The 20,388-nt window shown below is 39.6% G+C and overlaps 1 protein-coding gene across 9 annotated transcripts in view; it reads left to right on the top strand.

Moving 5' to 3' along the window:
• The window catches only part of LOC102957398 (phospholipid-transporting ATPase ABCA3-like), a 182,212-nt gene extending 162,003 nt beyond the window's left edge, over positions 1-20,209 (top strand). For 4 of the 9 annotated variants that reach the window (XM_042971603.1, XM_042971608.1, XM_042971607.1 and 1 more), the window contains 5 exons: positions 2,262-2,449; positions 3,112-3,282; positions 3,662-3,852; positions 9,840-9,913; positions 10,310-10,541. In XM_042971603.1, coding sequence (XP_042827537.1) covers positions 2,262-2,449; positions 3,112-3,282; positions 3,662-3,852; positions 9,840-9,913; positions 10,310-10,450 — 765 coding nt within the window. In that variant the 3' untranslated portion in view covers positions 10,451-10,541. Of the gene's footprint in view, positions 1-2,261; positions 2,450-3,111; positions 3,316-3,661; positions 3,853-9,839; positions 9,914-10,309; positions 10,542-11,313; positions 11,580-20,182 lie in introns of those variants that run through there. The other 5 variants (XR_006212428.1, XM_042971606.1, XM_042971605.1 and 2 more) reach the window with 5 other exon arrangements.
• The last annotated feature ends 179 nt before the right edge of the window (positions 20,210-20,388 follow it).

Raw genomic sequence — 20,388 nt, 5'->3', positions numbered from 1 at the left:
TTGCTTCCCTTCCCCTATGTTCATCTGTTTTGTATCTTAAATTCCACATATGAGTGAAATCGTACGACATTTGTCTTTCCCTGACTGACTTATTTCGCTTAGCATAATACACTCTAGTTCCATCCACATTGCTACAAATGGCAAGATTTCATTCTTTTTGATTGCCAAGTAATATTCCATTGTATATATACATACCACATCTTCTTTATCCATTCATCAGTCGAGGGGCTCTTTCCATACTTTGCATTTCCACAAACAGTGCAAGAGGGTTTCCCTTCCTCCACACCCTCACCATCACCTGTTGTTTCTTGGGTTGTTGGTTTTAGCCATTCTGATAGGTGTGAGGTGATATTGCATTGTAGTTTTGATTTGCATTTCCTTGATGATAAGTGATATTGAGCATCTTTTCATGTGGCTGTTGGAAAGCTGAATGTCTTCTTTGGAGAAATGTCTGTTCATGTCTTATTCCCACTTTTTAATTGGATTATTTCATTTTGGGGGGTTGAGTTGTATACATTCTTTATATATTTTGGATACTAACCCTTTATTGAGTATGTCATTTGAAAATATATTCTCCCATTCAGTAGGTTGTCTTTCAGTTTTGCTGATTGTTTACTTCACTATGCAGAAGCTTCCTATTTTGATGTGGCCCCAATAGTCTATTTTTGCTGTTATTTCCCTTGACTTGGGAGACATGTCTAGAAAAATGCTTCAGTGGTGAATATCAGAGAAATTACTGCCTATATTCTCTTCTAGGACTTTTATGGTTTCATGTCTCACATTTTGGTCTTTAATCCATTTTGAGTTTTTTTGTGTGTATATGGTGAAAGAAAGTAGTTCAGTTTCATTATTTTTCATGTAGCTGTCCAGTTTTCCCATCATCAATTGTTGAAGAGACAAGACTGTTTTTATTCCATTACATATTCTTGCCTCTTTTGTTGAAGATTAATTGGCCATATAATCATGGGTTTGTTTCTCGACTTTCTTTCCTGTTCCATTGATCATGTGTCTATTGTTGTGTCAGTACCATACTGTTTTGATTTGTATAGCTTTGTAGTATAATTTGGTATCTTGAATTGTAATATCTCCAGCTTCACTTTTTTCATTAATATATTCTTAATTTTTTTAAATATATTTAAACATAATAAGCACAATCATTTTCTCAACTGATCTGATAATACCAATATTTGAAGTCATTAAAAATATGTTGCTGGTAAGTATTATTTCTACTGATGGCATTCATGGTATCTTTTTCTTTGTTCACTGGGTTATGTTGTATGCAGTTCATTTACTTTCAAAAATAATATGGGACAATAATTTTATACCTAGAATAGAAGAAAGGGTTTGTTTTGATTTCTGCAAAGAGACTAGGGCTGCAAATAGTCTGGGATTACTGTAAATTAATTAATAAAATCTCAGAGGAAAAGGGATGAATTTTAATTATTTAGAAATACTGTTTTAAATATTAATTAATTTTTAATTAATTTTAATAAAATAATGTTACATGTGGATCTTGAGAAACTTAACAGAAGACCATGGTGGGGGGGAGAAGGTATAAACAGAGAGGGAGGGAGGCAAACCATAAGAGACTCTTAAATACAGAGAACTGAGGGTTGATGGGGGTGGGGGAGAGGGGAAAGTGGGTTATGGGCATTGAGGAGGGCACTTGTTGGGATGAGCACTGGGTGTTGTATGGAAAACAATTTGACAATAAATTATATTTTTAAAAAACAATTATAAAAATAAATAAAATAAAATTTTATTATCTTTTCCTCTGAATACCTATTTGCATCTGAATGCAAATCCATAAAAGGATTGGTTAATTGGCAAAGCAACATTCATTGCATTCTGTTTGTGAGAGTGGGATAAGGCTTTGCTTCTGGTTCAGTCTTACTGTGAAACAAGATCTAGACACGACTGTGCAGGTTGTGCAATGCAAAAACTTCCATGGTGGCCATGCCCATTAGAGTTTCTTATTAATGAGGGGAGTATTTCATACTCTAACATTCCAAATTCACTGGGCTCTGGGACTTTATTTCTAACTTTTTCATTGCTAATATCATTAAAACTGAACTAAGGAATCTTTTATTCCAACTTATTACAACAGATCCAGTGGCCATCATTGTGTAGCATTTAGAAAAGAAAAATTCTTGGTAGGACTCTTAGAGACATGCCTGGAGGACTGTAGTCTTCTGTCTCATCCAGGGACACTCAGTGGGATAGATGACTTGGGTCCTTATTAAGGCAATTCTCTTAATCAGGTGAAATCGAGAGTTGGCTATTGTCCTCAGTCTGAAGCATTGCTGGAATACATGACTGGTCGGGAAATAATGATCATGTATGCCAGGTTATGGGGAATCTCTGAGCCCCAGATTCAGCTGTATGTGAATAGATGGTTGAGTTCAATGCAACTGGAACTCCATGCTGACAAGCTTATCATAACCTACAGGTGAGTTATTTCATTATTAGGATCTTTTTGTTGCAGCTGTTATAATGTTGAGATGCCTCCCTATGTCTCTGATGTTTGAAATAAATGTGCACAGCTCTATCCAAGTCCCTCTGTAACAGTATTATCTAATTGTGAAACTATCTCATGAGTTGCTAATATCAGATAATAGCAATTAAGATAGATCAGTGTAGTTCCATGTCTTTCTTTTGCAGAGATGAAACTAAAATCCTGGTTATATTTGAACTATAGCCTCTAAATCTCAAGAGAGATGTTTCCTCAATATATTATCTATAATCACAAAGGTATACTATTCGTCCTAGTGTCCAAATAGTTCTTTGTCTCTCAAGAAAGAAGAAATCTAGGCCCTTTGAATTATGGGAGATTCATATACTTGGGAAATCATGGTACCCTAAGCACAAGTAAATAAATGTCACCGATAATGTGGCTAAAATCAGTTACATAGAAGTCACTCATCTACATTTCAAATGAAAATTATTTGATATACACACCTGTACTGGACCTAACTTATTGAAGTAAAACTAATCAACATTGTGGAATTTCATGTTAAATGTTTGTTGATATGTTTGTGCTCTTTCCTATAAATAACTAATTTGTATAACCTCCCTTTCTTCTAAATTTTCTTTCCTTCTATGACCATAAAGTGGAGGAACCAAACGTAGGCTGAGTACTGCTATTGCCCTAATGGGAAATACCTCAGTCATTTTGCTAGATGAGCCATCAACTGGCATGGACCCTGGAGCCCGACACCTGCTCTGGGATGCTGTGACATGGACACGTGAAAGTGGCAAAGCCATCATTATAACTTCCCATAGGTGTGGCTCATTTGGAGGCTTGAACGAGGGTTGGCAAGTACTATACTGACTATAAGCAAGAATTATTTGGGGCTAGGAATATTGACAATAAATTTTAGTGTATGTGAGTTCCTCCTTAATCCTAATGAATAGAGTGGCCAAAAATACTCACTGAGTTAAATAATTAAGAGTGGGGAAAGAGTAGGAAGTTTAAGAGATGCTGTGTTTGAGGATTTGTACTCTACTACTAATTGTTTGAAAATTTTTCACTTCCCAACTATAATCTTTATGATTACCAAATTCCATTTCACATTGAAAACAGAGTCACAAATCCTGGCTCTGTTTGAACTACAGAATGTCCTCCAAAACCAGAACTTTTTATGGTATCATGTTTTGCTAGAATGGAGGAATGTGACGCCTTCTGTACCAGGCTGGCCATCATGGTGGAGGGAAAGTTCATGTGCCTGGGTAGCCCTCAGCACCTCAAAAGCAAGTTTGGCAACATTTACGTCCTGAAGATCAAGGTCAAGATTGATGCACAGGAGGATAAACTGAATGATTTAAAATTTTTCATCACAATGACATTCCCAGGTAAACTAGGTTAGGCTAACTTTTATAAAGATGTGTTAAATCATGGTTTTATTGTTTCATCATCCATATGTTTTATGTCTTCAGTAAGTGTTTCCTGTGGGATATTGATATTTATTGACCTTCCATACTGAATTCCTTTTGGGATCCTTCTTTCTATAATTTTAGCATTACGATACATATTTTTTCACACACATATAAAAAGGTTCTCACTAATCTCTTGTATCATTGTAATAAGGCAGTTTTGGATTTGTGCTATCAATATAAATTATACCACTAAAGTCATATTTTCAAGTACAATGCTCATTTTCACATATTACTTTTGCAAAGTCTTAAGGCTTTTTATTCTAACTAAGCATGTATCCCAATCTTTTGATATCTCAGCCAGGATGTGATATAGAAATGCAAACAAGAACCACTAAGTTTTTCTCTTCTCTCAAGATTAATTCTGCTTCTGCTGCTAAATGCAACAAGCATCTCTCTGCCTATATGGTACAATACCAGAGACAGCAACTATTTCCTTCTGTCCTTTACCTCTCTTTCTTTTTTTTATTAATGTTTATTTATTTTTTGAAAGAGAAAGACAGAGCATGAATGAGGGAGGGGCAGAGAGAGAGAGGGAGACCACAGAATCTGAAGCAGGCTCCAGGCTCTGAGCTGTCAGCCCAGAACCCGATGCGGGCTCGAACTCATGAATGGTGAGATCATGACCTGAGCTGAAGCTGGACACTTAACTGACTGAGCCATCCAGGTGCCCCTTTACCTCTCTTTCTTAAACATAAAGCAGAGGCATGGAAAAGATTTTAATAATTCTGGTTTTTCATCTTACTCCACTTTGTGAGGGTGAGTAAAATATCAGAGAAGTTCCCACTGTGTGTCAGGCTGAGGAGTTATAAGTTTATCTTTCAGGCAATGGAAAAGAGTATGATTGATTACACAGTAGGAATAAATATCAGAAAATAGATAAGAAAGGTGCCTCAGTCGGTTAAGCATCTGACCCTTGATTTCAGCTCAGGTCATGATCTCACAGTTCCTGGATTCAAAGCCTGTGTCAGGCTCCGTGCTGACAGTGTGGAGCCTGCTTAGGATTCTCTCTCTCTCTCTCTCTCTCTCTCTCTCTCTCTCTCTCTCTCTCTCTTTGTCTCTCTGTCTGTCTCTCTCTCTCTTTCTGTCTCTCTCTCTCCTCCTCTCTCTGCCCCTCCCCCCCCAAATAAATAAGTAAACTTAAAAAAAAGAAAATAGATAAGAAATGAATGGAAGTGGAGATGTGGAGAATAGATGTATGGGAAAGTAATTACCTCAGTGTTGGCCATAGTGATTATGATGTGCATAGGACACATGCAGATGGATGCGTCCATTAGGAAAGAAGTTTAATACTCACTTAATGCATTCATTCACATATTTTTGAGTACTATTCTATCAAACTTCTATTTCATGTGATAAACTACCATGAGAGAAGCTGTGACCAGAAAACCTCACCACTGTGTGCTGTCCTAGCTCTTCTTGAAGGAAGGACACTAAACACTGACCCAAGACCTATTTTCAAGGATGTGGACACAAGAGCTTTAATGGAAATGTGGGTTTGAGGCATTTTCTCAACTGTAAGGTGGTTGTTGCCCTGTTCTTTCTTACATTATGCTAGAGCAAATACCTATTCAAATATGACAGAATCAAAAAGGAATTGACATGGCATCTATACCTAAATTTTGATTTTTAAAAAGAATAAATAAATATTGCAAGCAAAAGTCATCTAGAATGTATACTCTAAAGAGGATTTGCCACAATAATCAGATATCTAGGGTAAATGATTCTGCCTAATCCTGAGTAAATGTAAATGACCATGTGGTTTTTTTTAAAGACAAAGATGATTTCTACAGTATGTTAGCTTGTATATTCTGAAAAGTGCTCCTGGTAAAATAACCTAGAAAGTGGTAAAAATTTAAACAAATACATCTTAAATACAATAATTGTCTTACAAACAAAATTGGGGAAAAAATTTTAACAACCAGAAAATAAGAAAAAAGGACAAAACAAATAAAAGAAACAGTGAGCAGTTAGAAAATGCGAATTGTGGAAGCAAGTGCCATCTTGGCACTGGGATCATTGATGAAGCTCTGGACCCTTGTCAGGGTTGGGAAGCTCATCCAGAGACAGCCACAAGTGGGTTGGTCAGTTATGATGAAGTTTTGGTTCATGGGGTCTGGATCCAATGGCCAAGAAAAACTTCTTGAAGACATCTTTGGTGCAAAAAGGTGATTTCATTAAAGCATGGGGACAGAACCCATGGGCAGAAAGAGCTGCACTGGAGTCCTGATGGGTAACTCATTATACACCCTCAGGCTGAGAGGGGGTCAGGGATAGAGTAAGTCTCTGAAAGAATTTTGGAAGCAAGGTTTCCAGGACCTTGAGGGGCTAGCTGTTGCTAGGGAAACATCATTTATTACCATTTAACAAAACCTCAGTTTTGAGACCCTTCAGAAGTATATCGGGGGCCGTAAGCTTGGAGTATGATTGTCAGCATATATCTTGGGGCAGTTGAGATAAAGGAAGTAGACTTTCAGGATCCTTAAGGTTGGGATAATGTTAAGCTAATGTTCTCTTTTGCCCCAGCAAACTGTCATCATCGAGGCACCTAAGCTCCTAGAAGGAGGTCACTCTGTTTCAAGGACTTGTCAATGGGCTACAAGCAGTAAAGGAACTTAATTTTTCATTTGCCTTAGTTTCCCATATTACTGTGGCAAGCACTTAAACCCCTTTCCTTTGTTTTTGGGTAACCAGGAGTGTCCAAGGAATATCACACATATTCCACTTGTTGGGGGGGGGGGCAGGGCATGCCAGCCTGCATTTTGCCCTCAGCTTGCCCCAAGCTCCCTCATCAAAGTAGCATCCTCTGATTCCAAGTAGAAGCAAGCAGATATCCTTTCTGGAGGAAAGGATCTCAAATTTAAGCTTGGAGTGGAGAGACCCACAGGAGGCAGATATCAGAGAGTACCAGAGGAAGGTCTACTTGATAAATCCCAGAAGACTCTTGGAAGGAACCCTTCAAAAGAGGACTCTAAAGCTAAGAAAATATTCTGTCATACCCTACCTTCTACATAGGAAACACCTACTAAAGCTATAAGAAAATTAACCTCATTTAAATATAAATGATTGAAAAGATTCAAATTGAATCCCACAGAAAAATATCATAAAAGAGGATAAAAGAAAATAACCTACAGAGATTGAAAGAACCGCAGAGCTGTAAGGCTTCAAAGTAGATGAAACTAGTATCTAATATTTCAATATGAGCTTACAGAATTAAGAAGGGAATAGATGGTATGTAAGAAAATCCTAAATTAGAATTGAAAGGGCAAGAAGATTAGATGGCTAGACAACAAGGGGATATATAAAGACAGCTGACCTCACTGGAGAGAATACTTTAAGTAAATATTTCAGAAATACTTAACTATCAAGAGCAAATAAACCACACAGAAAGCACAAGGGAACGGTATTGGAAAGGAGAAAAACAGAAAACCATCAAACAGAAACATAGTTAAGCATGTGAAAGTAAGAGAGAGGCAAGGCAAGGACCATCCAACACAATATGAAATTAGTCCACAAAGAAGAAAAGGAAAGCCATAAAATGGAATAAATACTAAAAACTATCATTCAAGAAAATTTCCTAAGATGAGACAAACCTGCTTACTAAAAGGACAACCTGAAAAATTGACTCAATATCATCAACACCAAGGAGTATTCCAATGTAACTATTGTATTTTAATAATAAAGGTGGTTGACCTTTGGATTCCAGGTAAAAAGATAAGGGAAAGAAGGAAAGTTTATAAGGGAAAGAAAATTAGATTGATCTCAGGCTTTGTGATAAAACATTTTATGCTAAGAAATATACAACCTGTAGTTTTCACATGCAGCCAAAATGATCTTCAAGAATAAATTTCAAAAAGAGTCATAAACAAATAGGTATTCAGGAGATATTGTCCCCAGTGGTTCTCCCTGAAGACTATACAAACAAAAATTTTGTATCGACTAAGGAATGATTGGAGAAGTTTCTGCATAGGAACTACTGGTGAGCACAGAATGTTTATACCACTGTCTTGAAAAGAAGGGACTATTTATGGGTATTAGGAAAAGACATTAGTATGAAGTTAACCATAAGGACAAAATATATCACCCATATAACAGTAAGAATAAAAAGAACCAACCACAAGGTGAAGTACATACACACATGTATTTTGTATATTTACATTTGTATTTATAGTTATGCATTTATCTGTATATATGTATATATAATTTTAAAAATTATATAGGAGGACCACAATTAAACATACTGTTGCTTTCAGCATATATAAATAGACTTAACTCCTGCATGAAATGAAAAAAAAATTCAGCTTGGCTCATAAGCAAAATCCAGTTCTCTAATGTGTGTAAGAAGCACTACTAAAAAAAAACTAAATCAGAGAAGTTAAAAATAAAAGAGTGTGCTTCTTAATTCTCTTGCTATCCCACACTTATCTTTAGCTACTTATTACATTCTTTAAATTCAGCTTCTATCATCTGGCAGTGTCTGCCTTGCACAAACAAATGCTCTGGCCCTAATTCTCTCTGTAGATGCCTGTCTCTCCCCAGACACAGGTTGCTCTGAGTTTGCCCTATCAAAAAACTGATCTGAAAAAACATTATTTGCAATTTTTCCAGCTTTCTTGTAGGAAGAGTGCGAGTGACACTCTTTCCAGTTTTTAAAAAAGCTATGGCCCAACAATTCTACCTACATCTACACTTTAGATACTTGCATCCACCTGTAACAAGGAGATAAGTAAAATAATACTTAAGTCGGCAATATTCACAATAGTCAGACAACCTGTATGTCTATCGGTAGCCTAATGGAAAACAAACTGTGGAATATTCATATACCGGATTACTATTTACAGAGGAAAATGAATTATAGCTATATGCAACCACATGAATGAATCTCACAACATTTAGTGAAAGAAGCAGAAAGAAAAAATATATATCAGATGATTCCATTCACATAAGCTTCAAAGGTAGGAAAATTCTACCTCAATTTTTAGAGGTGTATGCACAGGTAAAAACACTTAGGAAAGGAAATATCCACAATAACAATGAAGGTATTGGTGACTTTTTATGGGGGATAGAGGCTGAGAAGTGGCACATGGGAGTTTCTGTGTTACTATTACTTGACCTAAATGAGATGATTTCACCAGTGTTTGCTTTGAGTAATTCATTAAACTCCATGTTTCAAATATTTCACACACAAAAAAGAGCTGTACATGACCATGGAGACAATACATGCATTAAAATTCGCATTAAAAAATCTCACCATTATGAACACGTATTTTTTACTTTAAAACATTTTGAACCCAGTTAATCCAATTTTCATCAACCTGCATATGTGCACTGATGAGCGTAAATATGTTTGTTCCCATTAGAAATGGATACCACCCTTTTCCCTGTCATTCCACCAGTGGGTAAGAACACACAGAACATACAGGCTGACTTTGGTAATCTATAGGTATGATTTTGTCTTTCATGGGGCATGTGATCATGCGAATAGTGAGGAGGCATTGTCCTCCTCTCCTCCCCACCAAGCACACTGTACATGCATACATATCCACACAACCAGAGTGAAAATCCAGCCAGCTCATCATATTCTCAGCACTATGTTCAGGAATAAAGTCTTGTTGTAACATTAGAATTTGAGGAGGCTCAGGTTTTGAACATGGGGCATGTGAGCTGACAACTTTACTGTACCTGAAAGCATACCTTTAGTAATTGCTATGAACTCCACACAATAAGGCTATTCATCAGGAATAAATCTGAAAGGAATTAACCATGTCATGTGTACCAAAGAGAGTGGGTTATTTGACCATGTCATTTTTTTGTATTAACAATTGTGTATAATGAAGTTGATATAGCAATATTTTGGAAATTAAAAATGGTATGTTAAGATTATCTATCTTGCTTTCATTTCTTAGGTAGTGTATTAAAGCATGAGAATCAAGGGATCCTAAACTACTACATTCCCAGCAAGGACAACAGCTGGGGAAAGGTGAATGTAGAAACCATGCTCTTCTAACATTACATGTTAAGAAAGCGTTCCTGATGGGGGAAGTATCTGATATCCAAGCATACGTAATGGGAGGCTGACATTGTATGAGGAGCAGAAAAATTCCCTAAAGTATGTTATTTTTCAAAGGCCCCTAGAGTTTAATTGATTTTTCTTTCTTAAATCCCATTATTTGTCAGTCTAACAAGATAATAGGGACAGAGAAGTGCTTCCTTGCAGGTTCTCAATTATCTGTTCATTTTCTCATCTTCCCCTTTTGTCCTCCAACATGAACTTGGCAGGAGTTGGAGGACGGGCAGGAGATGCTCAGCTGGGTTGGAGGCTGGAGGGGGGGCCTGCAATGGTAATTGCACTTTTTTACTGCTGTTGTTGCTAAAGGTGTTTGGTATTTTGGAGGAAGCTAAAGAGAAATTCAATTTAGAAGACTACTCCATCAGTCAGATAACACTGGAACAAGTCTTCCTGATCTTTGCTAACCCAGAGAACACAGAAGGTGATTATCAAGAAAAGGTACCATGAGATTTACTCCCAAACAGTGACACTTATGTCTTCCTTAGACTACTATGTCTATAACTGGACACATAGAGGGGCATTACTATGGGTGTGTATATCTTGGCATAAATGTATTTACATAATAAAGAGTCCTCCAAAGAATAACATACATATGTCACTCTTCTGTAAATTTACATGGGTGGCTTGTGTATCCAGCATGTGCAAATCTAAAGACATTTGGTGAAATGTTTGTTTTCCTAGAAATACAAAAGAGCAGCATTAATCAGGGTAGGAAAAGGACATATTCTTGAGCATCCTGAATGTTTAAACAGAAACATCCAAAAATAATGGTGCTGTCAAATGGGACAGCTTGAAAAGCAAAAGGATTGTTTCAGTACTTGAGTTGTGGTTAAGAGGAACATTAAGCATGTATCAAACCATTTTTCCCATGGATACACACACACAAAGACACACACACACACACACACACACACACACACACACACACACACACTTTTTTTTGAGGGCAAAGGGAGAGGGAGAGGGAATCTTAAGCAGTCTCCATGCCCAGTGCGGAGTCAGATGTGGGGCTCAGTCTCATGACCATGAAATCATGACCCGAGCCACAATCAAGAGTCAGAGACTTAACTCACTGAGCCACCTAGGCACCCCTCACCCACACACAATTTTATACCAAAAAGGATCTAATTAAAATCAGTATCAAACTTTAAGGGGTAGGGGTGTGTTGGGTTATTTCCAAAACTCAAACCAAGATCCTTCATTTGCAAGAGAATCTTTGTACCATAACATTTAGAGTCCAAGAACAGAAAGCAAAACCATTATTTAAAAATACTATTTTCTTTTCTATTCTTGTCCCACCTCTGATTAAGAAGAAAAGAAGAAGAAATGAAGTAAAGAATGATATACAGAGCTCTTCCTCAGATTCTTGTTTGGCCACATGGAGTCCCCCATAAGCCATGTGAGAAATCTAGTAACTCTCAAGATTCATGGGCAGATGAGCAGACAAGAGATGATTGTTGTCCAGTTGCAAGATAGAAAGAATCCATGAAGCTGCTCTACTTTAGGATGGTTTGTTCAAGGTTTATATATTCTTAGTTGGATAGTTGTGAGTAATAAAATTATACCCAAAAGCTAATTGTTTTTAGGTATAACTTTCTGTGGGTTCCACTCCCATACGTGCCATACATCACCAGTGATTTCAGTAATTGCAAAATTTGCAGGCTGGCAAACTTTAAAAGAGGAGAGGGAACTCATTTTATTAAGGTCTTACTTGCATCTAGTCTCACAGTTGGCATCATTAATGACTCTTTTTAAAATCCCTTGAGTGTGGTGGTCTCTTCACTGTCCCTATGATCCAATTCACCTCTTATCTTCCAGCAAGAAACGAACAAATTATGTCAGTTCCTCTACTAAGCACTTTACAGGCATTGCATTATTTAATCCCACTACAAAACTCTGGGCTAGGTATTGCAGCTATTATTATCCTCACTGTACATGGGAGACGCAGAGGGGTTAAGGGATTTACCCAGGGTCACCAAGCAAGTAAGCAGGAGCATTCGTCAGTATCCCCACTTGGAGTCAGGAAACCACACAGCAATTTGAACAGGGAAAGTTAAAAGAATAATTATAGCAGGGGGTTAGCTATAGGAGGTACAGGGAACTCTAAAGGATACACTATGGATGAGGGAAAATATCCAAGGAAGAAACAAACTTGGAAGAGGACCCTTCCCCAAGGCTGGGATTCAGATATTCTTGGAGAAGGTGAACTTGGGGCTCACTTGATGGTGGAGAAGTTTCTTGGCCCTGGGTCAAGGCTGTTCCACACCTGCTGAGCAAGCAGGAAACACCCCATAGTTACAGGCTGCCTAGGCTAGCCAGCAAGGAACTGTGGCTGGATCTAGCAAGCAGGAAACTCTTCTCTGTGGTTGTTGGCAGGCTGGTGCTAGGCAGGGGCACCTGCCGGAGTCACTGAGACTCCACGGTTAATGGGGGTTGGGGGAGGTACAGGGTGAATGCCCAGAAATGTCCTCCACACCTGCTGCTGGCAGCAAGGGGAGAGCAACAATCAAGAGAAAACACCTGAACCTGGAGCAGCAGCCTTTGGTCCTGTAGCGTCCCGCCAGCACCCTCTCCTGACCAAGCTTAACCTGACAGTTCAAGAACCCAATTCCATTTGCTGCCTGGAGGCCAGAACCCGATCCCTGGCGGGGTAGGGAAGAGATTTGCCTCTGGCAGAATTCAGAACCTGCCTGGCAACGCTTAAGCTACACCGAAGGTGGGTATTGGGGTGGGGTCCGCCAAGAGAAGCGACCACTGACGAATCTGTGGAGCAGGAGAGAGGTCGGGACGTGGGGCCCCCTGAGTGGCTGGCGGGTCGGGGAAGCGCGTGGAGAGGACGCCGTGGGAGTCACAACGCGCAGAGCGCCCACGGGTCGAGGCGCAGGCGGCGCTCGCTGGGGAGCTGGACTCGAGGACCGCGCGCCTTACGCCAGAGTCGCCCCACGTCGGGGGCTGCGAGTGGCCCCCGCAGCAGGCTTGCGGGCCCCGAGCGGGGGAACCTCTGCAAGTTCTCTGCTGCCGCCCACAGACCCTAGAGGGCGGCCACTGAATCTCTCCCAACTTCCTGCCACGAGCTACCGGCCCGCTGAGGTGACCATGACACTTGAGGGAGAGGGGAGCCCGCGAGAGTTGGAGGGTGGTGGGGTGGTCCAGCGGGGTCTAGAGGCAGAGAGCCTGGGGGCAAGCGCACGGGCCCCGAGGTAGGGCCCTGAGGGTCTGGGGGCCTCGGGCAGTGCTGGGTGGGGCCCCACGCTCTAAGGGGTCCCGGGAGGAGGGTCCAGTGCGCGCAGGGGGCAGGGAGGCGCGTGCGGGCCAGGTGGCGAAGCGGGACGGCGCCGGGGCTGCAGGGAGGAGGGGGCAGGCTAGGGAGTGGGGGCGTGCGCGCATGCGCGAGGCAGGGTCCATGGCCGCTGACCTGGTCGCGGGGCCGGCAGGCAGCTGGGCGGTTGGCGGAGGCGTTGGGAGGAGGCGCCGCGCCCGGTGACCCGCGTCCCTCAGCGGCGGAGGCGCAGGTGTAGTAGTGGCGGTTTCGAGGCCCGAGCGGTGAGTGCGGGACCACCCCGCCCTGGTGGTGTCTTCTCCCCAGATTCCCCCGGGGAGGCGGAGGGTGGGCCTCCTGGACTTCCCCGGAGGCCCACCCCCTGGCCGCACTGTTGAGTGCAGAGCCGGAAAGTGCGAACCCCCCAACACCCCCAAAAGCCCCAATACACTGGAACCGTCCACAACCCTTTCTGCCCCCTCCAAAGCCCGTTGTATGTAACATATATAATATTCCCCGTACCTCGCTGTCTAATGTCGCTCGCCGCTCGGCGCCACACCCAGCGTTGACCCTCCATCCTGTAGTTTTGCGTGTCCCTCACTGGACCTCACTCCCTTCCTTTTCCTCTCCAAGTGCCCCTGCTCTGGGGAATGCATCCCGGACTTCCCAGGGAGGAGAAAGTGCCAAAACAAGCACATGAAGTAGGAGACACTTCTCTGGACCCCAAGACACACAGAGAAGCTAATGGGAACACATTAAACAAACAGAATTTTATTTTGGTTGCCTTCAGATTTGAAAGCCAGGGGTCTGGAGGCACTTGTTTTGGGTCTAGGGCTGGGTGTCCAGAATTGACTTGCTGTGTGACTGTCCCAGTCAGCTGGGGCTGCTGTAATGGAATACCTACCGTGGGCTGGGCCACCCAAATGTATTTCTCACAGTTCTGGAGGCTGGGAAGTCTCAGCTCAGAGCTCCGTGAGATTCAGTGTGTGGTGAGAGCCTGATTTCTGATGCATAGACAGGCATCTTGTCACTGTGTCCTTCACATGGTGGAAGAAGCAGGGGAGCTCTCTGGGGCCCTGTCTTATAATATGGGCACCAATCCCATTCATCGGGGCTCCATCCTCATGGCCTAATCACGTGCCCAATGTCCCTCATCCTGATACCATCACATCCGGGTTTGGATTTCCACATAAGAATCTGGGGAGGAGGGGAGGACCCAGACAGTCAGATTATAGCAATGACCCAAGGTAAACTTTGACTTCACAAGGCCTGGGTTTCCTTGTCTGAAAGAACCTGGATATTACGCGTACCCATCTCTCGGGGTGACTAGACTATTTCAACGGACAGAACACAGTAAGTGTTCAATAAATAGAGAGAAGGGGTATGGAAGTTAAGTGCTGCAGGAAGCTCACGTTGTCTTAGTTTTCTTCTGTCAAAGCAAAAATTGCACTGGACGAAGTAAAACAGGCAAGGAAGACTTTATGCAAGGCTACCGGAGCAGGGAAGAGAGGCCAGAACTCAGTCTGAGCTCAGCTCTGCTGAAACAAAGGGTGGGAAGGTGTTTGTGGACTGGGGTGAGACAGTGGGAAAGTTGGAAAAGTCGGAGGGAAGGTTGACCAGGAGAACACCTTGAGTAGCTTCCTGAGTTTGCCCATGTGGTTCTCTGATGAGGCCATCTGTGTCTGCTGATTGGTGCCTGTTGGAAGCTAGCTCCCCCCCTCGCACAGAGACTGGGAATAGGGGTGTTATCTTCCTTGAGGATTACGTGTCAAAGGATGACTCCCAGGTCCTTCAGAAAGGCAGTTTGGGGTTGTAAAACAGGAAAGAGGCTTGTAAAAAAGGGTTATCTGTATTTTAAACAGAGAAAGGATGTATAATTACAAGTTTTCTAAAGCACGTGTTCAAAGAAAAGGGTGGTTAGGACCTAGAGCCAGAAGAGCCCTTCTAAACGTTGGTCCAGCTCAGAGTAACAGGCAGGCCATCTTGGTCACCTCATTGGATGCAAAGTAGGCAGAAGATTTAAAAGGAAAGATGCCTCTGTATTAGCAGAGTTAAGAAAGCTGCTATATTTCACTCAGAACAGTTCATGGGGCACCTGGGTGGCTCACTCGGTTGAGTGTCCGACTTCGGCTCAGTTCATGATCTCGCCATCTGTGAGTTCAAGCCCCACGTTGGGCTCTGTGCTGACAGCTCAGAGTCTGGAGCCTGCTTCGGATTCTGTGTCTCCCTCTCTCTTGCCCCTGCCCTGCTCATGCTCTGTCTCTCTCTGTCTCAAAAATAAATTAAAAACATTATATATTAAAAAAAAAGAACAGCTAAGTACTTGTAAGAAAAGTAAATGAAGTAAGTATAGTGACTAAAAATCTCATTTTAAGAAATCAGCACTGTAAGCAATGTAATAGCTTAATTTTCAGTAACTCCATTTAATTGTGTTTTTGGAACCCACACATCAATAGACTGCCCTAAAACTTTTCAGACATACTAGGTTTGTGCCTCTTCTACGTCCTCTTCTTTTCCCTCCCACCCCAGTGTTACATCCAGCTTTGGGGAGGACAAGAGTGGTAGTGAAATTAGTATTTAGGGCCAGGATATTGTGGGTGAACTGATTGCTGGCCAGGCTCTTTTAGACTCTTCTTCCTGAAGGTTCTCCCAAATCTGTCTTGGAGGTAGTGAAGGAGGTGGAATGACAGGTTTTTAAGAAGCTTTGTACTCCCTCTTTGTGTATAATTCCAAATCACATGAGTTACCCTAGAAAGGATAAATGGTAAAAATTAGACTTTGTCCTTTTATTTTTTTTTTTAATTTTTTTTTTCAACGTTTTTTTATTTTTGGGACAGAGAGAGACAGAGCATGAACGGGGGAGGGGCAGAGAGAGAGGGAGACACAGAATCGGAAACAGGCTCCAGGCTCCGAGCCATCAGCCCAGAGCCTGACGCGGGGCTCGAACTCACGGACCGTGAGATCGTGACCTGGCTGAAGTCGGACGCTTAACCGACTGCGCCACCCAGGCGCCCCTAGACTTTGTCCTTTTAGGCTTAGATGTTCCTCACTCTTCTTTGAGACAAAAAAAAAAAAAAAAAATTGGGAATGTAGTACTTCAATACTAAGATTGTACTGAAGTGCAAACTTATGGTTAATATATCAAAATATTATTCACTATAAGAGCAAGAGAAAAAAGTTCTTGGGTCAGCTAGTACATCAGGTAGTTCTTTCTTCACAGATTTTTACCCCCAACATCTGAAGAAGCAATTAGAACAATAGTACAGGTGAATTGTGTAGAATTCAAATCTTAAAGGCATAACAAATTATAGAATGTGTAAATCTCCTATATTCCACCGCCTGAGAGACAAGTACTGTCAACGCATTTGTTTATTCTGTCATTTTTCTTCTTTATACATAAACTAACATATATTTTTTTTTAAAAAGTATTTATATCACATAGAATGTTTTTCATCTTTCCCCCTTTCACGATATATTATCCTCTCATGAAATGTATCCTCTTTAAAACAGATGAAATAAAATTTCACTGAAAGGATTGCCATTATTTATGCAGTCATTCTGTTTTCATTTTATCTTACTATTTCCAGTATTCTGGTGAATGATCTTTTTTTTTTTTTTTTTGGTATGAATCTTTGTTTTGCTATGGTTTTGCTTTAGGAACTTTTTTTCTGTAGTTTTTTTTTTCTCTTTAAGACTTTGATTGGCATAAACTCCTTTATTATTAATGTAGCAGACATATATTGAGTGTCTTTTATCAATCAGTGAGGAGTAATATTTACCCTGAGGTGAAGCCCTCCCTCCTAATGAAAAATTGCAGAGTTAGAAGGTTGTATGAATTATAAGTTGATGTTATGCCATTGCCATATAGACAGAACACCTGCCATGCCATTTTGAGTGAGGTTAGTCTTATATTGAGAATTGCAATCTTTATATAAATAATGCGCAGTGCACCAGGCTTCATGTTGTTTGAGACCCAAAAGAAAATTACACTATCCCTACTATAGGGCTGTCGAAGGTGTCTTGTCACATTCTTAAAGCTGAAGATTAGTTTTTTGTTTTTTGGTTTTTTACTCTTTGTGTTCAATGAATAGGAGCTACAATGATCTTTAAAATGTGTTTCGCTTGAAGTATAATTTACATAAGACGGAATGCCCAGATTTTGAGTGACAATTTGATCGGTTTGAAAAATGCATACCTCTGTGAAGACACAGACTATTTGTATCACAACAGAGAATATCCTCCTGCCCCTTTGTTTTCAACCACCACTCACCCTGCTCACCCCAACCCTTGATAGGATTTTGCCTATTCTGGGTACCATCTTAATGGAATCATGTGGGCTGTACATTTGTGTCTGGCTCTTTTCCCCAGTACCCCTTTGTCACATCCTCCCAAAACTAGAGTACTGATCTGTTTTCTGTTCCTAAAATTTTATATGAATTTTTTATGTATTCTAGATAGAAGATCTTTATCAGATACATGTATTATGAATATTTCCTTTTTCTGGCTGGCTTTTTGGTTTTTTCCAGCAATGTCTTTTGAAGAGTAAAAGTTTTTTATATTGCTTGCATCCAGTTACAGTTTCTTTTGTGCCTCATACTTTGGGTGTCCTAAGTAAGAAATCTTCATATACCAGGTTATGAGGATTTTCTTCTGTTTCCTTTGAAAGTTTTATATTTTTAGACTTTTAATTTAGATCTGTCATATATTTGGGGTTCATTTTTGAGGTAAGGTCAGTGCTCATTTTTTTTTCCCATTCACATATTCAGTTGTCCCAGCACCATTGTTTGAAGTCTTTTCTTTACCCATTGAATTCCTTTGGTAATTTGTGGGAAATAATTGACCATATTTATGTGAATCTATTTCTGGATCCTATTCTGTGTCGTTGATCATAGTTTTTATCTCTTCACCAATACCACACAGGGTTGTTTCTTTCCCCCCCCCCCATTTTTGTGGTGCTTATTTCCCCCCTTCCATTTGAAGAACTCTATATTTTAGAGAGATGAGCCCTTTGCCTGTCATATGCATTGCTAGTTTCCTCAGTTTGTCATTTGTCTTGTAACTTGGCTCACGTTACTATTTACTGCACAACACTTATGTTTTTTTATATATATATATTACAATATGAAACTTGTATTGCTAGTGGATTTTGATTTCATGGAGACTTTTCCCATTTCCACATTTTACCTTTTCCAAATGAGTTCTAGCAACATTTATTAAAAATACATCTTTTGCCCAGTGAATTCATTGTCACTTACAGCATATCCTGAATTTCTGTATGTGTTTTGGTTTATTTCTTGACTTTCTATTCTGTTCCATTTTTCTGACTTTCAATTATTTTACAAGTACCACCCATTTTTAAGTAGACTTTATAGAATGTTTTAACATCTGGTAGAGCTAAACTTCACCTCATTAATCTTATTTTTCAGTGTTTTCCTAGCTGTTTTTTCTTACCTTTCCACATAAACTTTAGAATGAAAAAGAAACTTGCTGGTTATTATTTTCAGTGAGACAACATTAAATACATACTGACTTGGGAGAAGAATGATATATTTATTTTATATCATCCTATTTAAGAACAAGGAATATTTTTCCAACCGTTCAAATCAATTTCTGAGTTTTACAAGAGGGCTTTAAAGTTTTCCTCATTTAAAATCGCACATTTGTTGTTATATTTGTTTCTAAGTATTTTGTCTTTTTGTTACCATTATAAACTGGAATATTCTCTTCTTTTATGCCTTGTGATAAGTTTTCTGTTTATAAGAACTGTGTATGTGAAAGTTACTGGTTTTTACATTAATTTTATATATTACTACAAATTAAGTAAAATTTTATATACTATTAAAATTTAAGAAGATTTAATTTTTTGCTTTTCACTCTGATTCTTTTAGGTCAAGCAATTATATCTGCTTGATAGTTTTACTCTTGTTTTCTCTTGTCTGATTTCATTGTCTAATATCCTTAATACATTGTGAAACCGTAGTGAGTACACTGGCCATCATTCTTTGTGTATACATTTTACTGTGTTAGAACATATTCATGAATTCCTATTCGTGTTTAGTGGTTTTAATCAGGAACAGAAGTTAAATTTTGTCAGAGGCCTTTTCAAGGAGGTGATTGTAAGATTTTTCCCCCCGAGATATATTAATATGGTGAATTACATGATAGATTTTCTAATATTGAACCACCCTTCCGTTCCTGGAATAAATGCCACCTGCTTAGAGTGTTAATTTTTTTAATGTAATTATGCTTGGTAGTATTCTATTCAGAATTTTTGCATTGATATGTGAGTGGAATTAGTGGGGTTTTTTGGGAGGTAGTCTTTGTTAGATAGGTTTGCTTTCTAAAAATAATTTGGTCATTTACTTTATATGCTCTTGAAATTTTAAGTAGTATTGGAATTGTCTGATATTTGAAGGTTTGACAGAATTTCCCTATGCTATGATGGAGCATTTCTTTGATACTATTTGTGTTTCTTTGATGAAAATTGGACTGTTTTATATCTCCAAAAGGATAAATTTTGGTATATTGTATTCTTCTAGGAAATTTTCCATTCAAATAGATTTTAAAATGTATTTGCATAAAGTTATACATGTAATCTCTTATGATTTAAAAAAAATCATCTGTTTAAATGTGTTTTCCTCCTTGTCTTTTTATAGTATTTTTTTCTCCTTTTCTTGAACAGGTTAGCTAGTTGTTTTTCCTTTCCTTTTCCCCATAGAACCAATTTTGATTTTTTTTTAATTCTGAAGTTCTTCAGTTTTTTAACCCCATAATTTTCCTAATTTTTGTTATTGTCTTTAGCCTACTATTTTCCATTTTAATATTGTAGTTTTTTTTCAATTTACCTATTTTTTTATTAACATGAGTATTTATGTTGTCTTTAAAAAAATTTTTTTTTTATATCTATTTTTGAGACACAGAGAGACAGAGCATCAGTGGAGGAGGGCCAGAGAGAGGGAGACAAAGAATCTGAAGCAGGCTCCAGGCTCTGAGCTGTCAGCACAGAGCCCAATGCAGGACTCAGACTCACCAACGGCAAGATGGTGACCTGAGCAGAAGTTGGAAGCTCAACCCACTGAGCCACCCAGGTGCCCCTGTTATCTTTATTTCCTTCAATCACTGTTTA

Source organism: Panthera tigris, chromosome E3 (assembly GCF_018350195.1).
Source record: "Panthera tigris isolate Pti1 chromosome E3, P.tigris_Pti1_mat1.1, whole genome shotgun sequence".
In the NCBI taxonomy this organism is placed as follows: domain Eukaryota; kingdom Metazoa; phylum Chordata; class Mammalia; order Carnivora; family Felidae; genus Panthera; species Panthera tigris.
The sequence above is the reverse complement of the archived record's forward strand: the minus strand, read 5'-3'. Positions and strand labels throughout refer to the sequence as shown.